This window comes from Hemitrygon akajei, chromosome 13, assembly GCF_048418815.1.
Source record: "Hemitrygon akajei chromosome 13, sHemAka1.3, whole genome shotgun sequence".
NCBI classification, from domain to species: Eukaryota; Metazoa; Chordata; class Chondrichthyes; order Myliobatiformes; family Dasyatidae; genus Hemitrygon; species Hemitrygon akajei.
In genome coordinates this window covers 65,744,624-65,757,830 of record NC_133136.1, presented here as the reverse complement: position 1 = coordinate 65,757,830, position 13,207 = coordinate 65,744,624, and the positions used below count along the sequence as shown (strand labels likewise).

General features: G+C 40.9%; 1 protein-coding gene across 6 annotated transcripts in view; it reads left to right on the top strand.

Annotated features, from left to right (window-relative positions):
- The window catches only part of LOC140737958 (TBC1 domain family member 1-like), a 245,980-nt gene that overhangs the window by 86,076 nt on the left and 146,697 nt on the right, over window positions 1-13,207 (top strand). Inside the window, exon 1 of one of the 6 annotated variants that reach the window (XM_073064850.1) lies at window positions 4,042-4,182. The exons of the other annotated variants lie outside the window; for them this stretch is intronic. Within the exon in view, the coding sequence (XP_072920951.1) occupies window positions 4,153-4,182 (30 nt within the window). The 5' untranslated portion in view covers window positions 4,042-4,152. Of the gene's footprint in view, window positions 1-4,041; window positions 4,183-13,207 lie in introns of those variants that run through there. 6 annotated transcript variants of the gene reach the window in all.

Here is a 13,207-nt window from a genome sequence, read left to right as displayed (position 1 = left end):
ATATATCCTTTACCAGTGTAAATCTTAAATTATCCCAAACAGACGTTGAAATGCCAGATTAGCAGTTTGTCCAGGCTTATTGGATGTTACTTGCAAAATATTAATAACCCAATATATTTTTAATTCACTTTTTTTAAAGATATTACAGAGTGTTATCTCAGTGGACCAGGTAAGTATAAAAGGAATGTAAGAAACAGGACCCAATTTGATTGGAAGAGAGATGAGATGTTTTTCTGTCATTTTTTTCCATCAAACTATCTGACTTGATTTGCTTCTGTCACTGATAGAAACATAGAAAACCTACAGCACAATACAGGCCCTTCGGCCCACAAAGCTGTGCTGAACATGTCCTTGCCTTAGAACTACCTAGGTTTGCCCACAGCCCTCGATTTTTCTAAGCTCCATGGAGTCTCTTAAAAGATCCTATCGTTTCCACCTCCACCACCGCGGGCCGCCAGCAGCCCATTCCACACACTCACCACTCTGCATAAAAAAACACAGCAACAACTTCTCCGCCATCTCCTCTGTACCTACTTCCAAGCACCTTAAAACTATGCCCTCTCGTGCTAGCCATTTCAGCCCTGGGAAAAAGCCTCTGACTATCCACACGATCAATGCCTCTCATTATCTTGTACACCTCTATCAGGTCACCTCTCATCCTCCATCGCTCCAAGGAGAAAAGGCTGAGTTTACTCAACCTATTCTCATAAGGCATGATAGACTCAAGAACATCACTTACACCTCCTTAAGGAACAAACCAGAGGCTTTCAAATCTGTTATCTGACCCTGAAATCAATTTGAAATGAATGTTAATAAACTGAATAAACATATCTTGCTGCAAGCCCTAATCAAATGGATATCTTAACCTTACAGACCACCTGATTTCTTAAGAGTGAGTGATGCAAGCAGGGGTTTTACTGAAACAATTTGTATTAGGTGTGCCTGGCAGGAACGCGACCATCTTTTGGTGAGACTGTTGAAACTTGGAAATGCAGTGGTGGACCTCATAACTAACCCCAACCTTGTTCATGGACTCTCATTTTCCATGGCATGGGAATGTAAAAAATGAAACCAGAAAAAGTTGGAAATGCTCACCAGATCAGACAGCATTGCGGAAAGAGAATATCATTAACATCTAAGACCTCTTCATTGGTTCTCTCAAATTATGTTATATTTAAGCTTAGAAAAAATCAGAAGCGTTATATATGACCCTTCTATTAAATTTGATCAGACTGGGAGACCTTTTGTTCAACACTTTCATATGATGTGATTTGAACTCTTTCCAACCTATTTTTTCGGTGTTAATATATGTTGGGAGGTTCGGAGCGGATGACGCTAATGGTCCTTTTTTTTTTGATGCTATAAACAGCCATGTTCTTTTCCTTTTTTTTTCTGTTAGGTTAGTATTGGTTAGTTTAGTTCTTTTTTGGGGTTTTTTTTGGTTTTTTTTCTTTATTGCCTTTTTGGATATGTTAATCCTTTCTTTTGTGAACTCTACATTTGTATTTTGAACATTTTTGGGAGGTTTATTACCTTTGTATTAACTGAATATATAACTATATATGTTATCTATTAACAATGTAATCTCAACAATTGTGTAACAATACTATGTATATTCATTATTTTGATATTAATAAAAAGATTGAAAAAGAGAACACGAGTTAGCTTTCAATAACAGACAATGCATGGGAGAGGATAAAGGGAATATAACTGATTTGTTACCTATACAAAGTAAATCTATTATCAAAATACATGTATGTCACCATATACAACCCTGAGATTCATTTTCTTTAGGCTTACTCAACAAATCCAATAACCATAATAGAATCAATGAAAGACAGCGCCAACAGGGCGGATAACCAGTGTGCAAAAGACAACAAACTGTGCAAATACAAAAGAAAAGAAAATAAGAAATAATAATGAATAAATAAGGAAAAAATATCGAGAAGCTGAGATGAAAAGTCTTTGAAAGTGAGTCCATAAGTTGTGGGAACTGTTCAATGATGGGACAAGTGAAGCTGACTCAAGTTATCTTTCCCCTATGGTTCAAGAGCCTGGTGGTTGAAGGCTCCTGAATCTGGTGGTAGGAGTCATGAGCCTCCAATATCTTCTTCCTTATTAAGGAAATGACTGATAAAATGCCAGACTTCAAAGCAAGAGGTTTTGCATATATAAGCAAAAATGTTATACTACAGTTACACAAGGGCTTGTTGAGGTCACATCTGGAGTATAGGATACAATGTTGGACTCCTAAGGTAAGAAAGGGATAACTTGTCATAGTGGAAAGTCTGGACTGTAATATAAGGAGAGACTGGGTTGACCTTGTTCAAAGGGAGTTCAAAGGGAAGAAGGTTACTGGCAGGATTCTTAGCAGTCAGGAGGAACAGACGAATGTTGATGTCAGACTCCATTGATCCCTCACAAGTTGATAGGATGGGTAAGAATGTGGATGTGAGCTGGCCTTCATTAGTAAGGAGGTTAAGCTCAAGAGCCTCAACTTACAGCTGTATAAAATTGTGGTCAGACCACATTTAGAGTGTTGTATTCGGTTCTGATCACCTCGTTACAAGAAGGATGTAGAAACTTTAAAGCGGTTGAAGAGGAGATTTACCAGAATGCTGTCTGGTCTAGAAAAACGTTTTATGAGGAAAGGTTGTGTGACCTGGGGCTTTTCTCTTTGGAGCGAAGAAGTTTGTGAGGCAGCTTGATAGGGGAATATAAGGTTATGAGAGGCATAGCTAGAATGGACATCCAGCATCTTTTTTCCCAGGAGGGCAGTGGTGAATACCAGATGATAGCCATTTGAGGTGAGCAAGAATTTAGGGGATATGTCAGGTAGGTTTCTCTGCATAGAGCGTAGTAGGCCTTCAAATGTACTGCTAGGGGGTGTTGGTAGAGGCTGGTACCACGGGGGCATTTAAGAGACTGTTAGATAAGCACATGGATGCAAGAAGAATGGTGGGTTTTGGGCTGAGTTGGAGAGAAGGGCTAGGTTGATGATGGAGTAGTTTTATTCAGGTTTGCACAACATTGTAGACTGATGGGGCCCATACTGTGCTGAACTGTTCTATCTCATCGAAACGTACAAAATCCTGCCAGGGCTCGACTGGTTGGACATAGGGAGAATGTTCCTCCTACGTTGGTTGGTCCTAAACTATGTTTAGGAGTCGCAAACTCTGGCACTTAGAGCTTGGGTGACTAGAAATTTCTCAACATGGGAGCTAGTGTGTCTGTGGAGTTTTTCATTATAAAAGGGAGTGGAGGCAAAGTTGCTGATTACAATTAAGAAATAGGTAGATTTCTAGAAACTGGCGTCAACCAGTTTGGGAAGGGTGCAGGCATTTGGCATTGAGATGAAGAATCAGCATGATTGTATGGAATGGTGGAAGACCAAATGACCTATGTCTACTTTTTCAGTGTTTCCTTACCGTATAGATCAGGGCTCACTAGATGGTAAGATCTTGTATGTCCTTAAATTCTAGTACTTTTGAGTCTGAGAGGCAAAGTGTACTCTGTGTGAGGTAATAAACTTGAACTCTGAAAAGATGTGTATTTTCAATATTTTTAATTTGGATGCAGTGCTTCTTTAAATTCCATTGTCATACTTCGTGTTTCTCGTCCATGTTCTGTCACTATAAAGGTTCTTCTGTGGCAGATCTGAAGATTTAATTACTTTTTCTTGGGGCCTGCAGATATTTTGGATATTGATTTATCAGGTGTATGACTAGCAGCACAATTTAAAAGTGCAGCATGATCCACTAGCAGACCTCTGAATTGCATCTACTGTTGTGTATTTCCAAAAGACTGCCAAGCAAGAAGTTCCACATTTCTCAGGCTTCCTGACTAATAAGCAGAGTGCTTCTCTGTTCGATGTGGGCGGGAGTATTCTCTAACAGCCTAAACACAGTCTCTTTACAGAGCGCAGTTTCAAAGGCTGCGAAAACTGATTGTGAAAGGCATGGGTGGGGAAATGGGATGATGACCTCATGCTTAAGGAAAGCTGGGATCTGTACAAACTGCTTCTTGAGTTGTAGCACTTTGAGTTTGATTTAAGTTTGAGAGGACAGCCAGCTTCTCACGTCTTCTCCGTCCAGTGTAAATAAAGATCTATGCTGCTTCACTTTATGAGTCTGGTAGCTCTAAACTTGTGGAATGTCACCATTGTTCAGCTGGGTGGCTAAGGTAAGAAATAATCATATAAAGCTTTGCAGTGAGGCAAACTCGTTCATTGTTTAACTTGCAATGACTACACTGGGCTGATGTGTATGTATTACAGCTTCTTAACCTTTTTAGCGACTGTTTCTATTTATACATTTTGTTTTCTGAGGCCTCCACTTTTCCCCAGAGTTTTCCTTGACTTTGAATTGTCTGAGAGAGAATAAATAACGAATTTGAATCTCGAGATACCGTAAGAGCTGTACGATGTATAAGCCTGTGACACAGGATGATAGGAACTTTGCAGTACTTAGATCTAATTAGCTTTGCATGTGTTAGTTTCTAACTTTTTTTTCCATCTATGACCAGAATTCTTAAGCTGGGTTTGAAGTTAAGATAATAATTCATTTATTTTGACTTGATAAATTATCAGTTGTTCAGGTTATGCCTTTGAAATTGAATATGACTTTGGTTAAGAACTTCATTCAAGGCTTCCTTGCTGATTTACTGCACTGCTCTGGGTTCAGTAGGCTGCTGGTTTGGTGTATACCCTCAGTGCATGCATGAATTGTCTATATTGGTGACCAGAAAAGATGTCATCAGCAATGTAGACCTGAATAATGTTAAACATCTGAGATGCAAGGTATTAATCTGTGTGCCCCGAGATGCTTGCAAAAGAGGTGAAGTTTTTCAATGTCCAATTCATGAAATCTTGTTTTACCACCAGGAGAGCTCCCTAAGTGAACAAAACTATGCTGAAGTTGTTCAGTGGAGTGCAGAACATCTTGCCAGGGAGCGGAGGGACTGTTGGGGCAGATGGTGGTGTCAAGGTTAGAGTTATGAAATTGGAAAAGGATTACTTAAATGATGACTAGAATGGAGCATGTGGGATGGGCAAAATGGTCAGTGAAAGAGAGAAACAATGCACAGTATCCTGGATGAGTTTCATGGATTATCATTGGGATGCAGGGAAGCTTGCTTAAATGGGACTTGGATTTCCAGGTGATTCTGAGATTCAATGGCGAATGCAATTGGACAAAAATTGGTTTGACTAGAAAGCCTGTTCTAATCCAGTGTTCATGATATTGCATGTAGCTGTGCTGGATTGCATTCAAAATTTAAATCAGACAGATGTGTGCAGAGATATAGTTGCTTCAGCACAAATTAAAAATCACTGTGATATTTACTGGCCAAGTATGGTGTTATCCTGACTGCTTTTTTGTTATTGCATTTTTCATATCTGCGGCTGGCACTGCCAGTGTTTGTTAAACATGGCAAATTGCCCCTGAGAAGGTGAGGATGATGCATCTTTCTGGTGAAGGTACTCCCATGCTCTGTTGGCTGGGGAGTTCCAGGACTTAGACCCAGTGATAATGAAGACTGCAGGAGCTGATATTTACAGTACGTACCCCTGTTGCTGTGAAAGATGGTTGTCAGAATTACCCAGAGAATAACTGCAGTGCAGTTTTGGTTGTTGTTTATTTATTTAGCGATACAGCGTTGAATAGGGCTATCTGACCCTTTGGGGCACACCACCCCAGCGACCGCTAACAACCCAATTAATGTTAACCTAATCATGGGACTATTTACAATGATCAGTTACCTACCTGGTAACGTCTTTTGGAATGTTGGAAAAAATGGGAGCACCCAGGGAAAACCCACACATTCCACACAGTGCAGAGTTGAACTTCGAGCTTTGCCCTGAACTGTAACAGTGTTTCACCAGCTGCTGCTGGTTGAGGAATAATTATTTATGGTGTATTATGAGGGGCCAACTAAATGGACTGTATTGTCTTGGATAATGTCAAGTATCTTGAGTTATTGTCCAGGCAAGTGTAGGTTATTCCAGCACACTCCTGATTTGTGCATTGTCATTTTTGTAAAGCTATTGGGTTGTCAGGAACAATTTCCGTTGAGTGTACAGAATGGACATGACTCCGGAGGTGTTAGCACCTCGCCAAATGGCTTCACAAGGTAGAAATTAACAGAAGATGCAATAACTCTTCAATTATGAAAGAAAATGAGGCAACATGAGAGCAAAAAACATATTTTAAAAAATAATATTTTGAATGGGTGCTATAAGACTTCCCACAAGATGTTAAATTAATTAAAAAGTAGAATACTGCCAGCATTTGGGAGCATTGTACAAACTAAGATGGTATAAACTGTATATTAATGCTGATAATATGCAGTCTCTTGGGATTGAGGATGAAGTACTACCTGATTTTTTTTTTTGTCATCTCTGCTTTCATAATCCTCTTTAATGAGGGAGCCACAGACATGACAGGAGGTAGGGGTTGTCCATTAGTCGTATCCTCCTTTCACATCTTGTACAGAATGTCTGTGCGATCACCATGTGGGTATGAGGTTTCAGGGAGGGCTTTATCTATGATGGATTGGACTGTATCCATTACTTTCTACAAAACATAGAAAACTTACAACACAATACAGGCCCTTCAGCCCACAATGCTGTGCCGAACATGTACTTACTTCAGAAATTACCTCGGGTTACCTATAGCCCTCTATTTTTCTAAGCTCCAGGTACCTGTCCAGGAGTCTCTTAAAAGACCCTATTGTATCCGCCTCCACCACTGTCGTCGGCAGCACATTCCATGCACTCACCACTCTCTGTGTATTTTTAAAAAACCTTACCCCTGACATTTCCTCTGTACCTACTTCCAAGCACCTTAAGATTCTGCCCTCTCGTATTAGCCATTTCAGCCCTGGGAAAAAGCCTCTGAATGTCCACACGATCAAAGCCTCTCATCATCTTATACACCTCTGTCAGGTCACCTCTCATCCTCCACTGCTCCAAGGAGGAAAGGCCAAGTTCACTCAGCCTATTCTCACTCAACCCCAATCCAGGCAACATCCTTGTAAATCTCCTCTGCACCCTCTCTATGGTTTCCACATCCTTCCTGTAGTGAGGTAACCAGAACTGAGCACAGTACTCCCAAGTGGGGTCTGACCAAGGTTCCTATATAGCTGCAACATTACCTCTCGGCTCCTAAATACAGTACCTACATTGATGAAGGCCAATACACGGTAAACCTTCTTAACCACTGAGTCAACAGCTGCTTTGAGCGTCCTATGGACTCGGACCCCAAGATCTCTCTGATCCTCCACACTGCCAAGAGTTTTGCCATTAATACTATATTCTGCTTTCATATTTGACCTACCAAAATGAACCACCTCACACTTAAGTGTGTTGAACTCCATCTGTCACTTCTCTGCCCAGTTTTGCATCCTATCGATGTTCCGCTGTAACCTCTGACAGCCCTCCACACTATACACAATACCCCCAACCTTTGTGTCATCAGCAAAGTTACGGGTCCCAGAGCAAATCCCTGAGCACACCACTGATCACTGACCTCCATGCAGAATATGACCCATCTACAGCCACACTTTGCCTTCTGTGGGCAAGCCTATTCTGGATCCACAAAGCAAGGTCCCCTTGGATCCCATGTCTCAATAAGCCTTGCATGGGGTACCTTATCAAATGCCTTACTGAAATCCATATACACTATACCTACTGCTCTACCTTCATCAACGTGTTTAGTCACATTCTCAAAAAATTTAATCAGTCTCATAAGGCATGACCTGCCTTTGACAAAGCCATGCTGACTATTCCTAATCATATTATGCCTCTCCAAATATTCATAAATCCTGCCTCTCAGGATCTTTTCCATCAATTTACCAATTAAGACTCACTGGTCTATAATTTCCTGGGCTATTTCTACTCCCTTTTTCAAGAAAGGGAGTAACATCTACAACCCTCCAATCCTCCAGAACCTCTCCCATCCCCATTGATGATGCAAAGATCATCACCAGAGGCTCAGCAATCTCCTGCCTCACCTTCCACAGTAGCCTGGGGTACATCTCAGACTTATCAAACTTGATGCTTTCCAAAAACTCCAGCTCATCCTCTTTCTTAATGTCTATATGCTCAAGCTTTTCAATCTGCTGTAATTCATCCCTAAAATTGCTAAGATATTTTCCCATAGTGAATATTGAAGGAAAGTATTCATTAAGCACCTTTGCTATATCCTCCAGTTCCATACACACTTTTCCACTGTCACACTTGATTGGTCCTATTCTCTCATATCTTATCCTCTTGCTCTTCACTAACCTGTAGAATGCCTTGGGGGTTTTTCTTAATCCTGCTCGCCAAGGCCTTCTCATGACCCCTTCTTGCTTTCCTAATTTCTTTCTTAAACTCCTTCCTGCTAGTCTTGTAATCTTCTAGATATCTATCAGGTAGGACTTTGTAGGATTTTCCATTCAAGAGCAAACAGAAAACCACTTTCTCGATTGATGTTTTTAGGGAATATTTTGAGATGTTCCCATTAGTCCTCTTCAATAAAGAGTGCTTTTGTGCTTTTAAGCTGGACTTTTTAAATATGAAATTTGAAATTCTTGCGATCTTCTTTAAAATTCCTTGTGGTCTTGTTGACCTTTCTTGGGCTTTCTGATGTCCTCGTCTTCAAGCTCATGATCACCTCCCACACCTTGTCCCTATGTTTTTCTGCTTTCTGTCTAGTTTTCTCTTCAATGAACCTCTTTTGCTTGTTTATCTCCCTTTTGTCAAAACTGCTTTAAAAATAACTTGTGGCATTGACCAAAACTCCAAACATTTCTCTTGGATGAGAAGTTCATGCATATTATCATTAACTTGTGAATTGCATTGGCATGTTTTTTCTATACTGGAGTGACTCCTGGGCGTCAGTATGGATTGGCCTGGGCTATATTCATCATCGTGGCATGTGCATTTACTCAGATTTGAGCTTGTGATCAATTTTGGCTTGGATGTATTACCTTCAACTTGTCCGAGCAAGCTGAATTCCAGCTGCTTTGAGAAATGTGGCTGGAAGTATTCCATTGCTTTTCTGGATGTGGGAATGTTACTGACTTGGACAAGTTAGTCCTATCTGGAGAAGTGAATGTGTAGATGTCATATATTTAATTTTTCATTATGAGATGACACAGGGTCAATTGAATGCCAGCTCTGAGCATTCCCCACCAGCCCCATAATGCCACTTTTCAGTTTAACTCCTACTTGCTCATGAACTTCACTGTATGCTCCTTTCTCTAGGGGTGATTGGCAGTAGCCACTTCACCTTCTAATACGTCACTGAAATGTGGGAGGAAATTTCAACACCCAGGGGAAACCAAACTTGTCAGAAGGAGAATGTGTAATGGACAGCAGCTGAGGTCAGGATCAACATGGGTCATCCAAGCTAGGTGGCAGTATCAGGTTTATTATCGCTGACACGTCATGAATTCTTCTGCTTTGTGGCAGCAATACTGTACAAGGCTTTTTTTAAAAAAAAAACTGCAAATCAAAGAAAGGAATAAAACAGTCCCAAAAAGGAATAGTGAGGTAATTTTCATGTTTCACGATTGAGGGCAGGATTGCATGTGTATCTTCAGACTCCTGTACCAGCTCCCGGATAGTCGTAATGGGAAGAGAATAGGTCCCAGTTGGTGAGGGTGCCTGCATCCTTACTGATGGATGCTGCCTTTCTGAGGCTTGTACCTGTGATGTGGCTGGCTGAGTCTGAAACCCTCTACAGCCTCTTCTGAACCTGCGCATTGGAGCCCTTGTATCAGGTGGTGAAGCAACCAGTCAGAAGGTTCATCTCTAGAAAATTCCAGGGGTCTTCGGCGACATACCAGATGAAGTATAGCTGCTGGTGTGCCTTCTTCATGATCCCATCAATGTATTAAGCCCACGGTAGATCATCTGAGATGCTGATGCCCAGGAACTTGAAGCTCCAAGTGTTGGACCACTTAGATCCAAGCAATCCACAGTAAAGTTCTAAAGGGGAGGTATTATGTGTCTTAGAAGTGTGTGGCATTCTTTAATTCATTGGACTTCCAGCCCAATGGATGTGGGCTTGGAGGGCAACTTCCAGGTGGTGGTGGTTCCATGTTTCTGTTGCCCTTGTCCTTCCAGCTGGTGGATGCGGAGGGTTAGGAAGGTGCGTCCAAGGAGTCTTGGTGAGTTGCTGTAGATAATGCAAACTGTGCATGGATGGTGTGGTGACTGAATAGTTGTGGATGGGATGCCTATTTATGGCTTCTCTGTCCGCATGGTGTATCGCTTATTGACTGTTGTAGAAGCTGCACTCATCTCGGCATGTGATGAGTATTCCATATCATTCCTGGCTCGAGCCTTGTAGATGGTAAAGAAGCTTTACGGGGGCAGGTGGGGGTTTAGTTGAGTTACTTGCCACAGGAATCTTAGCCTCTGACTTGCTTTCGTAGCCACCTTAAGTATGGCTACTCCAATTCACTTTCTGATCAATGATCACTCCCAGGGTGTCGATATTGGGAGATTCAGCAATGGTAATACTATTGAATGTCGGGGGCGATAGTTGCATTATCTCTTGTTGAAATCTGTCGTTGCCTGGCAATGGTGTGATGTGAGGTTGCCACCCCTCAGCCCAGACCCTGCTGCATTTGAAATGCTGTGAATATCATGATTTCTGAACCTGTGAATGTTGTTTTCTGGTTGAATACTAGTGTGGGTAGATGATTATTTGCAATACAGTTGGCCCTCCTTATCTGCGGGGGATTATTTCCGGAACTCCCCCGTGGATACCAAAATTCACGGATGCTCAAATCCCTTATTTAACATGGTCTTTCGGACCCAGCGGAACCCCGGACTTTATTTAACATGTCTCCGTGCGGTGGGCATTGGGACCTGTTAATCTGAATCCGCAGTGTTTCTGTTCACGATCACGATTGAAAATAAGGTGGAAGTAATAAAGCGATCGGAAAGAGGTGAAACGCCATCGGTCATTGGAAAAGCGTTAGGCTACAGTCGGTCAACGATCGGAACAATTTTAATGGAGAATGTGAAAGGCCCTGCCCCGATGAAAGCTACAATTATTACTAAGCAACGCAGTGGTTAAATTATTGAAATACGTATGTTTCTTAAGTGTTTTATATGCATAGAAAGGTAAAATATGTACTATATACTAAGAAAAACGTTTGACTAACTGACGCTAAATAATACCGGATGTACCTGTCCCGACTTCAAATCCGACTTAAAGACGGACTCAGGAACAGAACTCATTCATAACCCGGGGACTGCCTGTACTTTAAAGTCATTTCTGGATTACTTATAATACCTAATACATGTAAATGCTATGTAAATAGTTGTTATATTGTATTATTTAGGGAATAATGACAAGAAAAAATAGTCTGTATATGCTCAAGCAACGAGTGCTGGAGAGAAAACTACTGGGTTTTCCCGATCCGCGGTTGGTTGAATCTGCGAATACGGAATCCGCATCTGCAGTGAGATGCTGAAGATGTTCTATAGGTCAGTTGTTGAGAGCGCCCTCTTCTTTGTGGTGGCGTGTTGGGGAGGAAGCATTAAGAAGAAGGACGCCTCACGTCTTAATAAGCTGATAAGGAAGGCGGGCTCTGTCGTGGGCAAAGTACTGGAGAGTTTAACATCGGTAGCTGAGCGAAGGGCGCTGAGAAGGCTACGGTCAATTATGGAAAACCCTGAACATCCTCTACATAGCACCATCCAGAGACAGAGAAGCAGTTTCAGCGACAGGTTACTGTCGATGCAATGCTCCTCAGACAGGATGAAGAGGTCAATACTCCCCAATGCCATTAGGCTTTACAATTCAACTGCCAGGACTTAAGAACTTTTTTTTAAAAGCTATTATTAATGCTTTTTGAGTTAGTGATTTAGATGCATATCATATTATGACTGAGTTAAGTATTGTATGTAATGAGTTTTTGCTACAACAAGTGTATGGGACATTGGAAAAAATGTTGAATTTCCCCATGGGGATGAATAAAGTATCTATCTATCTATCTATCTATCTATCTATAAGGAGGGCCGACTGTACATTTCTACTTAACTGACTTCATAGCCTGTAAAAGTTTTCAGTCCAGATGTATTACTACAAAACTAGCACAGGCTTACACTTTTACTAAGTGTTGCGTCTTGTTGTTCCCAAAACTTGTTTTTAAAATTATTGTCTGAGACTTAAGTCTGTGCCTTACTGCTGAGAAGTAAAATGTTGGATTTGTATGTGGAATATAGGGTACTTGAACATGATGTAGTGGTTATTAATTCCTATTTATTCTTACAATGATGTAGCATCTCTTCTTACATTAAAAGGAAAAGTAATTCTGTAATTTTCTTGAAGATTTTAATGTTGATAATCATCTTTTTTATTGTGTTATTATCTCACTTTCAGCAGCATCATTTAAAATGATTGTTCAGGTAATGAGATGTCCTTTTTGTGAACCTGGGTGTAATTGTGCTGGTCAAGTCTTTCATCCTCGCGATGAATAGGAAAAGTGCAGATGTTTACATTATTTGTCATGGATGGCATCTGAGCCGTGATTTCTTTTTGTTGTGTATTTCAATACTTCCCATAAACACACCAATCCTCTTCCGTAACGTCCATCCATTTATACAGTTGTAGAGACCTTTGTCTTAACACCCATCTACTTCAACCTTTTTCCCATTTTCTGAGTTTGCTCTTCAACTTGATTGTTATTTGATCACAGAGTAAATAGCCATGTCAGAATCGGCTTTATTAACCTCCCAAATCCTTAAGGCAGCCATCATTTTAATAAAACATTATTGAGATGTTTAAACAGGTCAGCTTTTTGTCTTGTCAGGTCAGGTCAGTTGTCATGTTGGTTTCAATCTTTGTGCTATCCATTTCATCTGATTTTACCTCTAGTTCCTTGCAGCTTCTACCCTAGAAGGCAGTTCTATTCACATCCATGATACAGGAAATGCAGTTAACTTCACCTTCTTGTGTTGCTCTAATTTGAGTCAGTCCAAGCTGCGGAATTTGTCCACGTCTTATTTGAAGACATTTTACTTCAGGTTTCCTCCATTGAGGTTTCTGTTACTAGCTGAGCAACTTAATCTTATTTTGCTTCTTCATAAAGGTTTGTCCTGGTGTCAGTGGCTATGGGGCTGCTTCTCACTTTATAACACATGGTTGATAGGGTGGGTTTCATTTCTCTGGGAATTGCTACGTCCTGTCATTTCACATAAATAAAT